The following is a 17,858-nucleotide window of genomic DNA, read 5'->3' as shown; positions in this document are numbered from 1 at the left end:
CCAATTTAATATATTATACTACTTGCAAACTCACATGATGCATGAGAAAATGTAATATAATTATTTTATAAGAATATAATATAAAATTTGTAGATTAAATAGTGCATGTGTTATTTAAAAGAATTTTCCAATTTTAAGTTTCATACTTTCTGGTAATTTTTTAATATTTATAATTTTTATCTTTTTTAGGGCCCATGTCTCTAATTTCTAATGCATTTTTTTAAGCCCAAAACTAAATAGTTTGGCTCAAATAGAATAACATTTCATAATTTTCAACCCAAAAATTAAGGAAAAAAAATCAAATTTTGAGCCTAAAATTGAAAAGAAAACCTACAAAATGAATCAATTGAAGCCCCAATTTGTCCAAAATGACCATATGGAACAAATTGGACCGAAATATACAGAATGGAACAAATTGGACCAAAATAGACCAAAGTGGACCGAATGGAACAAAGGGAATTGATTTGGACCGAAATGGACTAAATGGAACGAATTGAATCAAAATGGACTGAAGTAGACCGAATTGACCAAAGTAAACTGAATTGGACCAAAATGAACGGAATAGACCTATGTTTACCAAATTGCTACGTTGATGTGGAGCATAACAATAATAAATATTACGCTTTGACTTTTAGATATTATATAGATATAGATATGATATACAATTTTAAGAGTTCCAAACCAAATTCCAAATTATTAAACTTTGACCCAAGTTTGAGCATTAGCCCCATTCAAAGAAAGGTTAAATTTTATGTTTAAAGTTGAATGCAAATCCAAGACATCAATCCACCCATGCTGCCACAAAAGTATGGAAATTGTCATTCATGTTTTTTTTTTTTTTTTTTTTTTGGGTAGAAAATAGATAGAATTAAGAACTAAGCAACATCAGTAGAAGTTTAAGGGCAAAGCCTCTCATAGTACACACCCAACTTATCATAATAAAGCAACATAACAATGTCCATAGTTGGACTATCAAAAACAATAAAATCTTGATCCAACTCCGATCCTCTCCTTGCAAGGGCATCCACACACTTACTTGCTTCACGGAAACAGTGGTTCATCCTCACCTGAGGAATCTGGCTGATAAGAGTCTTGCAATCCAAAATAAGAGCTGCATGGTGTAAGTTACAGTTATAGGTATCTGAAACCCACCCAAGGACAACTTTAGCATCAATCTCAATCTCAACAGCTGATAGATTTAACTCTCTACAAATAGTTAACCCATCTTTGAGAGCCCACAACTCAACATCCACACCGATAGCTATCCCAATATTACGGATGAAACCTATAAACCAGTTGTAGTTCTGGTCTCGAATGAGCCCACCTTCATCTGTCCTCCCAGGGTTGCTAAGTGAAGACCTATCTGTTGTCATTCATGTTTTTTTGGCAATGCCCATATGCAACTATTGTATGGATAATGGATGAACTCAAAATGGCCCTTAAATGTTTCTCTCCTTTTACCGCCATAATGCCCCTACCTAGATAAGGATACTCCTCCACCTTAATTTCTATGCGTATAGATATTGACAAATCAGATAAATGAATGCTCACACTCTTTGCAACTGAGATCAGCCTCTCTTACTCCTCGCATGCAACTTCCTAAAACACACTTAGATGAGATCCCCTCCATTCCAAACTTCATCTTAAGGTTTTTAAAAATAAACTTTGATGATGTTGATGTAACAATTTTTGCACCTTCTTCGGCTTTGCAATATTCCAAAATATATGTTTGGACTGCCTCACATGTCTCCAGTTTCCCTACTTGGGTTGAAGCGAATGTTGCTTAATTTCTTGGCTGTCTCAATTGTTGTTCACCTTAACTTACTCCTATGTTCTATTCAAAGCCAAAGGTGATGCCAAAGTTGTTTTTGGGTCCTTTTTTGTAAGACATGGGTACCCATCCAATGTCCTTTATTTCATCCTTGGGTTTTGTTAGAGGAGCCTAATTGGTTGGTTGCCCCTACTCCTCTCTATTATCCACTACCAAAAACAAAAGAAATTAGGTCATAGATCTTGATTTTATCAATTTAAGTCGAAAACTTATAAAATCTAGTTAAACAACTGATACACTGGACATAAGTCATGTTCTATAAAATCATTTCAATAAAGAGTTTGCGTTCATCTTTATTATTTAGCACATGAATGGAATAGAGAAAAGTAAAAAACAATTTATGGAACTCTTTATTTTACCCATAACTTGTTCATAAATCAATTTGACAACCATTTAACAAAGATCATAAAAAGAGAAATTTTTGCTTAGAGTGAGAAAACAAAAACAAATATTATATAGTAGAAAATTGAATCTAAGTATAAAATGCAAATTTTATTAATATATACATACATATATATATATATATATGTGTGTGTGTGTGTGTGTGTGTGTGTGTGTTTGTGTATTGCTTGGGGTTTATGGCAAAGAAGGAATAGGCTTAGCTAGAAACAATCAGAGTAGCCTCTCCACAAGATTAGTAGACAAGCAAAGGATTCAGTGATGAAGTTTTTTTACATTCATAAGAAAGGTCCTTTTATAGACCAAATAACAGGCCTAGTCTGTTATGCTCCTCCATCATAGGGTTTTTACATAACAAAGTTTCTCTCCAAACTAGTTTGGAGAGAAACTCTAGATTTTTTTTTTTTTTTTCCATTTAACACCATTTTAGGAACAATTTTGTTAGTTAGTAGGTTTCCGAAACTATTTAAGAAACTAGCATCTCAAGTCTAACAAACTCGAGTTCAAAGTAAAAATCAAGCCTTAAACACTTGAGTTCCAAGTCGAGGTGGATAAAATTATCCACGTGGAACTCGAGTTTCCATAGAACTATAACAATGGAGTGAAGAAGCGTACAGGGTGAAGAAGAAGGAGTGAAGAAGAAGAAGAAAGATCAAGATCTAACCAAAGAAGAAGAATCTGAACAAAGAAGAAGAAGAACAACCGAACCTATTTCTTAGAAACCCAACCACCCCCCCCCCCCCCCCACCCAAAAAAAAAAAAAAAAAAAACCCATTCTCCATACATAAATCAAAGACAACCCCATGGTAGTTTCGATCTCGGCTTGGGATTGGTTTTATTGTTTTTCTGGGTTTGTTGTCACAAAAGCCCCAAATTTTCTCAATAGAACTAAATCAAAAATTGACATTCTCTAACAAAATGAACAAACTTCACAACCTGTTGGCACCACGAACGTTGAGACAAAGCATGTGTTGCTGGGTTTTGATGCCTCTCCGTTGATCTTCCTCTCCGTTGAGCTTAAATGTCTGAAGATGTTTATTTCTCAATCAAGGAGTGAAGAAGAAGCGTACATGTTGCAGAGTTTTTCTTTACTCTTCCTCTCCGTATCCTTCATTGCTGGGTTTGTTGTCCTTATGGAACTCAAGTCTTAAAGACTCGAGTTCCATGTGGATAATCTTTCCACCTCAATGTTGCCAACACATAAAATTTGAGTTGCTACAGTGAACTCAAGTCTAAACAAACTCAAGATGCTAATTTCCTAAATAGTTTGGAAACATTGCTAACTAGTAAAATTGTTAGCAAAATGATATTATTTTGCAAAAAATTTCCAGAAACTCGCCAAATTTCTCATTTATCTCTTTTTTGGGTGTGAATTTTGAAAATTTAACTGTTGAATTTTATGTTCTTTATATTCTTAACATGCATATCAAATTTCACTCAAATCGAATATTATTTACTATTTGACCAATAAACTTATTTTTTATACATAATTTTAGATTACAAAAACTTGAAATTTTAATATTTGTTTGAAAGTTATTAACGTCTCAATTCTAATTGAAGTTAACGAGAGAATTGAAACGAGCAAAATTGAAAGTTAGTGTATCCAATTAAATGACTTAATTGAACTTTAGGCAAAATTAAAGTGTGTAATTTGTAATTTAGGAACCAAAAATAAAGAAGAAGCAAGACGGCCAAAAATATATATCAAAAAACAAAAAATGAACGATAAAAAAGGTCATCCATTGTTGAAATTGAAAGTGTATTTGTTGTGAGAAGTGCAGTGCAGTGGGCAAAGAAAGAATTCAGTTGAATAAAAAGCGAGCGAAGTGGGAAAGAAAGAAATAAATAAATGTCGACGATTTACGTGTTAGAGCCACCGACGAAGGGGAAGGTGGTGTTGAATACCACCCACGGCCCTCTCGACATAGAGCTCTGGCCTAAAGAGGCTCCAAAAGCTGTTCGTAACTTCGTCCAGCTCTGCCTCGAAGGCTACTACAACCACACCATCTTCCACCGCATCATCAAGGCCTTTCTCGTCCAGGCCGGCGATCCCACTGGCACCGGCACCGGTACTCTCTCTCTCTACTCTATATATTTTTTCAAATTTTAGGGTTTCTTATTCACAATCAAGATTTTTTAGAGATGATTTGGTTTAATTTCTCAGGTGGTGAAAGTATATACGGCGGTCCTTTTGGTGATGAGTTTCATTCGCGGTTGAGATTCAAGCACAGAGGATTGGTTGCGTGTGCCAATGCTGGCTCGCCTAATTCTAATGGCAGTCAGTTCTTTATCTCCTTGGACCGCTGTGATTGGCTTGACAAGAAGAATACTATTTTTGGCAAGGTATTTTTCTCTTCTCTTCTCTTCTCTTTTTTGAATTTTATATTTTAGCAAAATTTGAATTGAACTTGTTTGTTTCAGGTCACCGGGGATTCGATATATAATCTGACTAGATTATCTGAAATTGAAACTGATAAGGATGACAGGCCCTTGGATCCACCCAAGATTTTATCCGTTGAGGTCAGTAGAATCAAACAAACATACATACATACTGTTAATGGAATAATTCTAGAGACACCAACTAGTTTCACTACTTGCCATTGCTTTAACATCACTTTCACATTCAAGAGCAATGCTAGGGGCTTTTACAACATTTTTCACATCATGCTAAGGTCGCAAGTTGTGATTGGAGTAACGCCACTTTCGAACACTTCTTTTATTATACACCAATCACAACAGGCCATGTCCACAATTGTGAAAAATGTTGCCCCCTTGACTTCTTTGATAAAATTATTATTTGGGAAGGAAGTGATCAGCTGGTGTTTTCCCTAAATTCATTGTTTTAGGTGTTATGGAACCCTTTTGATGACATTGTTCCAAGAGCATTGTCAAAGCCTTTGGTTGAATCCGCAGCTGATTCTGACAAGAAAGATACCAAGAAGAAAGCTGTGAAGTGAGTTCTTTCTCCTACCTCGTGTAATAGTATTTTCCGTGGATGTAACAGTAATACCAACATGTATGTTGTGAATTGGTTATTATGTTTATTGCCTAAGCTATGCATGCTTTATATTTATGTAACGCAGAAAGCTCAACTTGCTTTCATTTGGAGAAGAAGCTGAAGAAGAGGAGAAAGAATTGGCAGCAGTAAAGCGAAAGATCAAAAGCAGTCATGATGTATTGGATGATCCTCGTCTTTTAAAGGAAGATGTTCCAAGTAGTGAATTGGTAACAATCTACCATCTGTTTTAATTCCTATATGTTGTTTTATTCAACTCAACTAAGTCATAATCTCAGTTAAATTGGGTTCGGCTATACTTATGCCATATTATGATGATATGATCATATAAAATGTGGTGCAACACATGGCCATTTGATGGGGGCTGGATTCAATCTGAGCTTACCTTAATGCAAGCTTGGTTCAATCTGACTAACTTGCTCTGGAGTTCTCATTAATTAGTTCCAGTTATTTGGGGCCTATTTGGTAGAGGAGTTTGAGTAATGTTGTTCGTAGTTTTTTGAAATACGTGTGGGTGAAAAAGTGTGTAGAAATGCGTGTAATGTTGTTTAAAAACTGAAAACATGTGTTTAAGATGCTGTACCAAGTGGGGCCTTGAAATTTTCATCTCATCTCTCTCTCTCTCTCTCTCTCTCTCTCTCTAAAGCCATCATGTATCCATTCAAATTGATTGCATTGATGCCTGCTTTGGCTTATTTTATATGGATATATTGAATCCTGTATCTCTACTTTTGCTTTATATACTTTTTTTTGTTTTTGATAGGTAAGAATAATTTTATTGAGAAGAGACTACTTCATAAAAATAAAATAAAACATGAAGTAGCCTAAATATTTAAATATGAGTTGACTTTATGAAATTTTGAACCAAAGTACTATCTGTGAGACCCAAAGCAAAAGACCTCTCATAAAGAGAACTAATGAAAGATGCTAGTAATTGAGTTGCTGTGCACTCCACATGTTCAATAGTGTGTTGATTTTTTTCCTACCAAATAACCATAGCACACATAAGGGTACTAGCTTTCAAATAGCTGACAAACGATTAGAGTCCCCAATCTGCCATCCACATAATAAATCATGAACCTTCTCCGGTAATACCCACTAAATCCCAAACATCCAAAAAACATAACAACATAAGCCACATTGCAATGTGTCAAAAGGTGGTCCATAGTCTCCCCATTGCATCGACAAATGCAACACCAACTCACCATTGTGTAACCCCTCTTCACAAGATTATCACAAGTAAGAATTTTCCCCAAAGCCGCTGTCCACACAAAAAAAGGAAACTCTACAAGGAGCCTTAACCCTCCATAAGGCTTTCCAAGGAAAAGACATAGAAGATGAACCCCATAAGGTCTCATAAAAAGATCTCACATAAATTCCCCATTGCTCCTTAGTTTCCTTCTCATCCGATCTTCCCCTTCCCTAGTGGGAATATAAGATTCTAGTAAACGGAGGAATGAGCCACCCTATCAATCTCCCAATCATTAAAATTTCTCATGAATCCCACACCCCAACTCCTCTGCCCACACCCCCCCCCCCCCCCCCCCCCCACCACCACATGCTATATCTCCAACAAAGATTCCAAAGAAGCACCCTTATCCAATGCAGTTTCAAATAGCATTGGAAATCTCATTGATCCCTACACCAACAGTTGTGCAAGATTCAGGTTCGACCACCAGAGTGATAGAGCCCACCACAAACTGAATGTACTGTAAAAATCAGTCTCACTGCATTCTGATACTTTTCCATAACCCACAACCATGAGAACCTCAAACAGGTTTTGAATACCACCCACCCCACTTCTCCCCATACTTCACAATAATCATGTCTCCATAATCGATCCCCCTCCAACTGAAACCGGCATAACCACTTACCTTACAAAGATTGATTGAAAGTAGTAAGTTTCTGAATCCCCAACACTCCACCAGCCAAGGGAGAGCACACCTTATCCCATCCAACCAAACAATGTTTGAACTCCTCTCCTAAACCACCTCGTAGAAAATTCCTCTGTATCCTCTCTATTCTATTCGCCACACAAGTAGGAATGGTGAACAAAGATAGATAACAAGTGCACAAGCTCAAAAGAGTGCTCTTCAAAAGTGTTAATCTAACTCCTTTTGATAATTATAATCTCTTCCAACCTGCTAGACACCCCAAAATAGGATTCCAAATTGCCATTGATTTGAATGAAGCCCCCAATGGCATACCAAGGTAAGTCATGTGTAAAGAATCAACCCTGCAATATAAAATATCAGCCAATTGATTCACATTCTCCACCTCACATACCGGCACAATCTCAATTTTCCCCAAATTAACTCTTAACCTAGTCACTGCCTCAAAACAAGTCAGTAGCATTTGAATATATAGAATCTGTTCAGTTTTAGCATCACAAAAGAGTATAGTATCATCCGCAAAAAGTAAATGGGAATATATATATATATATATATATTTTGGGATAAGTAATAAAGATTTATTGATATAAAAAAAGAGATACCCAAGTACACAGGGTGACACCCAAGTAAATGGGAAATGAATAATCCACCACCTTCAGCATTCCCTACCTCAAAGCCTATAATAAGCCCTTCCTCCTCAGCATTCTACTGAGAACCTCCATGACTAAAGTAAATGGCAAAGGAGATAATGGATTGCCTTGAGGCAATCCCCTAGAAGTGCCGGAAAAAAAAAAACCACAAGGAGAACCATTAACTAAAAAAGAAAATTGTACTGTGGTAATTCAAATACGAATCCATCCTCTCCATTTTTCTCCAAACCCCATCCTCTCCAATAAATGCAGAAAACTCCCAATTAACGTGATCATAAGCTTTTTTATATATCCAGCTTACAAATTATACTAGGGATGTGACTTTTTATCTTGCTATCAACACACTCATTAGCAATCAACACTGAATCCAAAATCTACCTCTCACCAACAAATGCATTTTGAGGTGTAGGGATAGGTTTATCCAAGATCCTTTTCAATCTATTGACCAACACCTTTGCTAAAATTTTATAGACACTTCCAATCAAGCTAATAGGTCTAAAGTCCCTTATATTGATAGGATTAGTCTTTTTAGGGATTAACACTATAAAAGGAGCATTAAGAGATCTTTCAAACTTACAGTACTTATGGAATTCCTCAAAAAACAGCAAAAACATCAGCTGCAACCACTTGCCAGCATTAGTTATATGCATGACATGTTTTTACCATACAACAAGCAATTGACGATCAACATAGCATATCTCTAAAGCACTTTTCAAATGCAGGACTCATCTGATGTAAAAAAAACAAGGGATATGCAGTTATCTGTAAGAGAAGCTCTAAGCTCAAAGAAAGAAGAGTCACAGAAAGATTCAAAAGCTGGATTTTATAATCTTCTTGATTATAGTGATGATGATGAGGCCAACTTTGACGCACGAATGCGTCAGCAAATACTCAGAAGACGAAAGGAGTTGGACGATAACCCCGCCAAGCGAAAATTGCACGATGGTACCCTAATCATCTTAGCATAATTCAGTTAGTAAATTCTCAAACCTGTGGATGTTTAATATAGAAGCCTTTCTTTCTTTCTTTTTTCAACATAGAAGTTTATAGGACAGTAATCCTTGAATTTGTGGTGCCATTATCATAGGCATCAATCCACATACCCTTTTAAAAAGATATTAAAGAATGTCTGTGCAATGGTGAAACTGAGATAATAGCAGGGAAAACCTTCCACCAGAAAGCTAACTTAATGCCTAGCAATATATGTATAAAACAAAAATAGGAAAATGGCTAAGTTACTTGTTGCATTGTTATTAAAACCAAATGTCTCTCTATTTTCAAAAGTACTATCTGTTTTTGATAATTTTTTATTTTTTTGATAATGAAACAAGATTGGAATACTGCTGTTGTTGCAAAATAACACAGACATGCAAACTCAGTAAAATACATTGGCATGGCATGGTGGCATGCTCTTTTATACTAGTAGATAAAATTATTACTGATTACTGCCAGTAATTTATTGTCTGAAGTGTTTTTTTAGGCTCCTGCCACTGACATTTATAAATTGAAGATCTATGTTGACAAATGTTTTTTTTTTTTTTAATTTGCTCCTCATTTTTGTTCTTGATAAGTGATAAATTTGTTGAAAAGGATAAAGGAGAGCCCCAAGTACATAGTAGATGTAGAAAAGGTCCAACACGAGATTGCAGTCTAAAGTTTAAATGATCAAGGAAATTGGAAAAAACAATAATAAAAGAAGAAGAGAATATCTTAATTCATGGTCTGTTATCTCTTCACTAACTTTGCATATTGCAGGTTAAAGCCATTTACAAAAATAAAATACACAGTTAAAAAATTGATTATGGGAGTTTCTAACAACTAATATTGAGTAGCAACCTATTCTTAGTAAAAGGGGGTTTATTTGTCAGCATCAAAACCATGAAAATAGTGTATTGTTATCTTCTTAGTTAAATTAAATAGCTTTGAAATCTATTGCTTTTGTTGTTTACATCCTTCTTTCTTTTTGAAATTATTTTGTTCATTTTAAATGCTTTAATTATCGTATGGAGGGAGCATAATAGTTGGACATTTGAGGATTTGGAGCAGACAGGGGACCAGTACTGTTTGTAGGGACTTTGTTTGCCTAGTCTCGTGCTTGGGGATTCACTTCTAGGGATTCCATTCTGTTGTTTTTAGATTCTGTTTCCTGTTGTATTGTAAATAATTCTTTTTGATTTTGTTTCTTTTTTTTGTACATATGTTTTTTTGGCTGTTTCATTCTTATTGTATGATGTAGTTCTTTTTTGTTAATATAATTTTTCTTACATATAAAAAAAAAAAAAAAAATTATTGATGCAAGTTTAATTTTTTATTTTTTAATTGGCATATGCAGGGAATTCTAGCCCAAAGAACCAAGAAATATCTATGTCAAGGTAAAATATTTGTGTGTGTGTGTATATATATGTAAATGTGTGCGTTGGGGTGGTAGTTGCAATATAAACTTGGTATAACTCTTTGACAATATTACACCACTTGGTAACTTTTCATTTGATCAATATGTTGCCAAACTCATTGATGGATAATAAATGAGGTCATATTGATGTGGAATTGTGTGACGTGTGTTGAGGACACATAATCCACTGGTGGGAATTTGGAATTTGGGAGGTTCAATGCACACTATATTTGAACTCGCTTCCCTTTTGAATAAAATTATTTTACTTATCAAAAAATTATAAAGAGTAACGTAATTAATTTTTAACTAGTAATGGGGGACTGAGGGTCTGTTTGGGATTTGCTTATTTTGCTGAAAATATTGTAGATAAAGGTAAAAGTTAGATAACATAGTACCATGAGATCTATGAATAGTAAGGTACAGTGGGACTCATGAATAGTAGCAAAAATAAGCTAAATAGTAAAATAAATTGGCAACATTAATCATGCCAAACATACACTGAGTAATGAAAAAGTCTGTGGGAGTGAGAATATGTAATATAGTGCAGTAATTATTCTTTAACTTGTGATAGAGGTTGAAGATAGTTTGCCCTCTGATTGATCATCGAGGTTCCATTGCCAAGGTGGATTGTTGGAGTAGGCATCAACTCCCTTTTTTTCAGCAACAAAACTCACACGTCTTTCAGCATTATAATTATTAGACAAGGCTTATACCATTTGTTGTTGTTGTTCATACCGTTTGTTCACACCTTTATGTCTTCTTTTCTTTGCATAACACAACATGCGTAGGAGTAAGCTGCTCCAATTCTTTTCAACAAGATTCACTCTCTTAGTCTCTTTCATCATTATAATCCCTAGACAAGGCCTATCCCATTTGTTCACTCCTTTATATCTTCTTTTCTTTGCATGGCACATGGTGCTGACATAGGGGCTTGTGGATACTATGCTGCAAGTACAACATTGAACATTTATATATGATGCTTGCTTGCATTCTATGCATGCAGGTAATCTGCAAGGCTGACTATTGTCTTCCTAATCTCGATTAACAAAAGAAAACTGCATTAATACACTTGTCAAATGAATCATTGGAAGACAAAAAATTTCTCCTCTTGGTCCTTATCCTAGATTTTCTATGACTCTGTGGTCAAGATAAGAGTTAGTTATGTATTTATTTTAAATGGTAAGTTATACACACACCCATTGGATTTGAACCCACAATATTACCCTCACCGAAACTTGTGAGAGGAGGAAGTTCTAATTGAGCCAAGGCTCATTGGCAGTCAAGAAAGAAGCTTTGAGAACTTGTTAATATGAAAAATAATGTTGTTGTACTCTTCTCACCAGGTCTAAAGCTGAAAGCATTGATGATGAGCAACCGAGGGTAGAAAAGTTGTCTCTGAAGAAAAGGGGACTCGGATCAGAAGCCAGAGCTGAACGAATGGCTAATGCAGATGTAGACTTACAGCTGTTGGGTGAAGGTGAACGAGGAAGACAGTTACAAAAACAAAAAAAGCGCAGACTTCAAGGACGTGAAGAAGATGTAAGTTACGAGTTATGGTTCTTATTTGTTTCATCTTTCTTATCTTAGCTTGTTTCCTATGTTCTTGCCTATTGAGAAAGGGCTGAACAAGAAGTGATCCGTCTTTTGGACCATCAAAATATGTAAGTGATAGCAAATACTAACCTGCAAATGATTAATAATAGAGACAAAACCAGAAATCAGACACTGACGGTATTGGTTAATCTTGGCATCACGTGTGTGATTAATGGTTTTTTTTTGGGTTAAGTTTGCATGTGAGGAATTCTTTTTGATAAGTACATGTGAGGAATTCTTTAGAGAATGAGGCTGGATATTTCAAGGAAAACCATGGAATGATTGGGAGCTCACTAAGATGTCATTGACATCTAGACTTATACCCATTGTGTTTCTCATTTGCATAGAGATCATATTGTTTTATTTCTGGGGCATGTCCTCTAGGGAAGACTTGCCATCAATTTATGAAATTGGTTATTGTTTCAAATTTGAATTACCCTTATGTTTTCACTCCCAAGTCTTTGGAAAGTAGAAAATGGAATTAAACTTATCATATTTTGGCACTCTGTTGGATTTCTGAGGTCATTGAGGAAGGAAAAGAAATCTGAGGCTTGTAGAATGCTCCATAACATAAATAATTTTTAGGTTCCAAATTTCTTCCCTCGTCCTCTTGGGAATCGTATGGACTGTGTTTGCTGTTTACCATAGTTTTTAACAACCTAATATAGCAGTTTGGAAAAAAGGTTACTGGGGAAAGATGGAGGGGTGGGTCAGAAAAATCTCAATTTATATGGAACTTGGAAGTGTTCTCTCCATTTATAGGTGTCATTGAATTTTAATTTGTGTCAATCTTTACGTGCCTACTTTTCCTATGTATGTAGTTATATAAATTAATTAATATACTTTTTAGATTGACTTCTTGTTTTGTTACTTTTAGGTTCTAGCAAAACTAGAGAACTTTAAGGCAGCCTTCTCTGGAAAACCCTTGGCCTCGAGTAGTGAATCTGGAGGTGGCAATCGTGAGGATTTATCTGACTGGAAATCAATTAAGTTAGAGTTTGCTCCAGAGTCTGGCAAGGTAAGCTTCATATTTCACATTGTGTATTCATTTCAGAAACTATATAAACCTGCAAATGGTAGTTATGATTGAAATTGGATCACTTTATCAAATTTGAAAGTGATGACTATTTTAGTCTCCAATTTCAAAGATGTTTTGCACTGTTTTTTTGTTGATAAGTAGATGTTTGGCACAATTTGATTTATGTTCTTTGAATCTTCGTTGGCTAACTAATCCCTTTAGTTATTATCTTGCTTAACTTTTAGGTTGGCTGTTTTATGCAGGATCACATGTCCCGCAATGATGACCCAAATGACTATGTCGTGCACGACCCTCTTCTGGAGAAGGGGAAAGAGAAGTTCAACCGTATGCAAGCCAAGCAAAAGCGACGTGAACGGGAATGGGCTGGGAGACCTCTTACTTGACTAATCTTTGCTAACAAGTCAGGCTCGCAAAAATTGAAGATTGAATGGAATTGACGAGTTGGGTCATATGTGCCAATTTGATTTGACTTTGCTATGTAGTTTGACCGCTACATCGTTGCTAAGAATCATGCAGGAAAAACTCCTAGCTTGAGGTGCAAAATGCAAAATGCAAAATGATGCCTGGCAAAAAAAAGCAGCAATCTTGCGTTTCCTCTCTCGTCTTCTTTGGTTTTGCTCACTTTTTTTAGTTGATGTGGATCAAAAATGTACATATTTATCCTGAACGTGTTAATGTAGCAGTGGTTTAATTGGTGTCAACTTCATGCAATCTGGGAAAAAATTATATCTTCAATTCTTTTTTTTTCCAAGATAAATTAACTGTGATCATAATTTTAGAGGGCCTGGACCAAGCAATTATGTTCAACTAGTTATAAACCCACGATGCGTGATAAAATGTAATATAGTTACTTTATAAGATATAAAATTTGTTGGTTAAAATATATATATATATATATATATATATTTCTTATAAGTTTTATGTAATGGAACATATAATATATTTTACATTCAAAAAAAAATATATATATATATATATATTTTAAATATGTAACTTAATAAAAATATTTAAATTATGTAATTATAATATTGTTTTATATAACATAGAAAATGTTGTTCAAAGGATTTTTTTTTTTTTTTTTTTTTAATGTCTTAATTGGTTGATGAATTTGAATATATTCTAGAACATATGTAACATGTTACATTAAATTTTAAATATTATATAAGTTTAAAATTGTAACATTTTTTTTTCTTTCCAAATATAAGTATAATGGCTATATCATTAAACTTGAATTTTAAGATAATCTTGTGAATCCTTATCATTTTTAATACTTTTTTAGGAAACAAATCTCTAATTTTTGTTGGAGCTAAGTGGATTGGAATGGGCAAAATAGGACCGAGTAGATCGAAATAAACTTAGTATCTGTTTGGTAAAGATTATTTTTGCCAACTTATTTTACTATTCAACTTATTTTTTCTACTATTCATGGGTCTCACTGTACTTTTTGGTACTATTTATGGGTTTCGTTGTACTATTTCAGCTAATTTTTACCTTTATTTACAGGACTTTCCCAAAAAAAAAAAAAAAAAATTTGTTTTAGAAAAATAAGCAAATCCCATACGGACCCTTAATGGACCAAAATGCTATATCATAAGACTTAGCTCAATAGGAGCATAATAACAATAAATACTACTCTTCGACTTCTAAATATTATATAGTATACCAACCCTAATTTTTTGAAATTGCAAATGTCTAGCGGAGACTTGATCTTAGAGCTTCAAGAATGCATACATTTTAGTGTTCATCTTTGACCATAAGAATCCACTAGTCTATAGACGTGTTGGAGGCATTGTGGCATTACTTATTTAGTTACAACGCATCCACCCCTGAAGCAGAAGAGCACCTTCCTCGAAAAGCAGATGTATTATGTTGACTGTCTGTCTGTCACGTTGTCATTCTGTCCATGAATAAAACGGTTTTTGAATGTGTGGGAAAAGAAAAATGTGGCAATTTTTGAGGCCAAACAGCAAAATCTGAGGAAAACCCCGAGTTACACGTTTGCTTTTTCGTTCTAGTTCACACTGATATGATGCCAGAAAGAAGAACCGGAATCAAGCATTAAAAACTTTTGTAATGAAAAGTTGGTTAGTTTAGATTCAACAATATATATATATATATTCCCGCCAGTCTCTTGGGGGGTGTATTGGCCTTATTAGTTTCTCAAAAATTGAAATTTATGTATACTTAAAACCAAATCTAGATGATTTGGACTTATATTAAAGTACAAATCCAACTTTTTCCAGCTCTGCGGGGATTTTAATTTTTTGCTTTTGTATCACGTAAAGAATTTCTTCCTTCCGAGTAGGACATGGACATTGCAGGCTAGGATTTATGACTTATTACACAAAAGTTAAATCTCTCCATTCTCAGCTTAAAATCACAAATAAGTCTCTTTCAATTCGCAATTTGGAAGTCCTTGTTTGTTGTGTCAGCTTTAATTTTTTTATGTGAACTGTGAAGAAGACTTGGACGATTTTAAGACACAATCAATGAACGTGGTTGATGCTGTGTGTGTGTGTGTTAGCTTTCTCTTTTTTTGACCTTTTCCAATTGGTTAATTTCGGCCACGGAGTTTGTACCTAGGGGTCAAAAGGGCAGCGTATATTGTTGAATTTTGTTACCTCCAGGATCGAGGTAGGCCCACCTAACTTACGGACTTACATTGTTATCAACCTTTCGGCGGATCTCCTTACCAAAAATATATATATTATTAAATACAAAAAGCCAAATGTCGACTTATAATCCTTATATACTGCTTCTTGTATAGAATTTCTTTGATTTAAATCAACCCAAGTTTGCAAAAATGAAAAGAAAAAGTAAATATACTTTTAATCATCTATCATCATCCATTGTTCTTATTGACATAGTAGTGACGTGGCATGTGTGGCGCTCGACCTCACTCCTCACTTTGGGCTTAGATGCAATGTTTTTTTTGCCTCCGGCTTATTTAATAAGTTTTTTAAAACTTTATTTTTTCTCACTTTATCAAAATACAAATACTTTCAAGTTTCAACAAAAAGCAATTGACCAAAAAAAGAAAGAAAAAAAACTATTGACAAAAAGTTAAATAAGTTGATATCAAATATACACACAATTGAGACTAAGCGGAGGGTCTCTCTTCCATTGGTCATATTATTAAAAACATCGTTTCTATTGCAAGGTCTTTACGGATTCATTCATTCTTCTCATATTAGGAGGCAAAACAATTTTGTAACTTATGTCTTGGTCAAGAGGACTATGCTTTCTTTTCCGTTATAAGTCTAGATAGAATATATTCTACGAGACATTTTAGTTTTTGTTACTTATGATATTCCAGTTATTTGAATGAAAAATAATTCGTATTGATCCTAAAAAAGAAGGGAAAAAAAGGACTAAGTGGAGGAAGCTCCCACCCAAGTTGACTTTTGAGATTGTTCTAGAAAATATATGTTTATATATAAATAAATATATATATATATATATATCCAAGATTTTCCCATTTTGAATTCTGATTATATTCTATAAGAGCAATCGCATCAATTTGTGCAAATATCTTTGACTATTTTAGCATAAAAACCTATTTTTTCTATTCTACACAATCACTTTTCCAAAATCTTCATATCAAATTATCTATTTTACACTATATTTCATTTATATATCAATTTTTCTTGATTTTTTTTAGTTGTTTCTTTTTTTTCACACACAGCAACTACCATCTACTGTCTTCATTTATTTTTGAGATATGTAAAGAAAAAATGAAAAACAAAATGCAAAATGAATAGTGACAATGTAAACTTACAAAATTATTGTAGCAACAATGTATTTTTACTTGGGAAATGCTAACGAGTGTCCTTAGGGTATTGGTTAAGAATCCAATTAAAGAAAGTTTTTATGGGAAAAGAAAAAAAAAAATTAATGTTTTGACAGCTTTTTTTATTTTTCATAAAAATGATGTCAAAACTTTCTTAAAATGAATTATTAATGAGTGTCCTAAGAGCACTCGTTAGCATGACCATTTTTACATAACTTTGCATAGACTTATTATGTGAATGATTTTTGGGTTTGGTTGGGTAAAATGTGATTTTTTTTTTTTTTTTTTTTCTATTATACAAGCACTAATGTGAGTGATCTACCGAAGAGTCTTATTTGTTTTAGGACCAATCACCACACACCCTGTATAAGAATCACATTAACATCAATATAAGATATAAAATAAAGTCCAGCCATCACTTCTTTAAGAATATAGTCTAAATTTCACCTCTATTGATTTTAGTACCAGCGAGTGTCTTGTCGACCCCAACAACATATTTATATTGTTTTTATTTTCATTAGTGGCGTTCATAATTTCGAGATCAGACTGATCAAACAGTTTCAATTTTGAGAGTGATGTTCCAATTTAAGGTTTAAAAAGCTTCGAGATCAGACTGATCAAACAAGTTCAAATTTTGAGAGTGATTTACCAATTTATGGTTAAAAACATGGGAAAAGTTAACAAACATTATACTTTATCTACTTAAGAGTTCAGACTAATGAAGATAAAATGATCTAAACTTGTCTTATTTTTAATCATGGGTCTACGGGTGGAGCTGGACCAAAACTATGAGGAAATAACGTGTAATTTTTTCCAAAAATATAAAAATAAAAATCAAATCAAGCCAGCTCCGACGTCAATGACAGAAGGGTTACAATACATAATGAATTTGTTTTGCCTTTTTCTATCTTGTATCATCATGTGATCAGAATTAGATTATTAACAAAAGACAAACGGTTGATCATTGATCTCCAATCAATAAATCAAACAATCTGAATTAGATTTTATTATTCATATCTTTGGTTATGATGACTTTTTAAGCTCCTGATTTTGTGGTAGACTATGATTATTTTATCTGCTTGATTAAGAGGTTTATAAAGTTATTGGACAAATCTGAAAATCTCATCTCATCAATAAAGCTAAATCTCGATTCCTTTCTAAATATTTCATAAATTTCAGCAAAATTTAAATGCTTGTTAGATTTTTTTTTTTTTTTTTTGGGTTAATCATGCTTTATAGGACTTACACCCTCCTAT

General features: G+C 34.0%; 2 protein-coding genes across 2 annotated transcripts; one reads left to right on the top strand and one right to left on the bottom strand.

Moving 5' to 3' along the window:
- Positions 1-896: 896 nt before the first annotated feature.
- LOC126716152 (uncharacterized) lies at positions 897-1,373 on the bottom strand. Its single transcript, XM_050417182.1, has one exon. The coding sequence runs from the start codon at positions 1,371-1,373 to the stop codon at positions 897-899; it is 477 nt and encodes a 158-aa protein (XP_050273139.1).
- Positions 1,374-3,957: 2,584 nt separating this feature from the next.
- LOC126707943 (peptidyl-prolyl cis-trans isomerase CYP57) lies at positions 3,958-13,513 on the top strand. Its single transcript, XM_050407702.1, has 10 exons — positions 3,958-4,299; positions 4,395-4,573; positions 4,652-4,750; positions 5,077-5,183; positions 5,314-5,455; positions 8,511-8,733; positions 10,121-10,160; positions 11,524-11,719; positions 12,651-12,791; positions 13,055-13,513. The coding sequence occupies exons 1-10, from the start codon at positions 4,080-4,082 to the stop codon at positions 13,193-13,195; spliced, it is 1,488 nt and encodes a 495-aa protein (XP_050263659.1). The 5' UTR covers positions 3,958-4,079; the 3' UTR covers positions 13,196-13,513.
- Positions 13,514-17,858: the final 4,345 nt, after the last annotated feature.

Source organism: Quercus robur, chromosome 2, assembly GCF_932294415.1.
Source record: "Quercus robur chromosome 2, dhQueRobu3.1, whole genome shotgun sequence".
Classification (NCBI taxonomy): domain Eukaryota; kingdom Viridiplantae; phylum Streptophyta; class Magnoliopsida; order Fagales; family Fagaceae; genus Quercus; species Quercus robur.
The sequence above is the reverse complement of the archived record's forward strand: the minus strand, read 5'-3'. Positions and strand labels throughout refer to the sequence as shown.

Excerpts from the sequence above, each read along its gene's own strand:
- LOC126716152 (XM_050417182.1), bottom strand. The coding sequence starts at position 1,373 with ATGACAACAGATAGGTCTTCACTTAGCAACCCTGGGAGGACAGATGAA.
- LOC126707943 (XM_050407702.1), top strand. The coding sequence starts at position 4,080 with ATGTCGACGATTTACGTGTTAGAGCCACCGACGAAGGGGAAGGTGGTG. Across the intron at positions 4,300-4,394 it reads TCCCACTGGCACCGGCACCG|GTGGTGAAAGTATATACGGC; the intron begins GTACTCTCTCTC and ends TTAATTTCTCAG. Across the intron at positions 5,184-5,313 it reads ACCAAGAAGAAAGCTGTGAA|AAAGCTCAACTTGCTTTCAT; the intron begins GTGAGTTCTTTC and ends TATGTAACGCAG.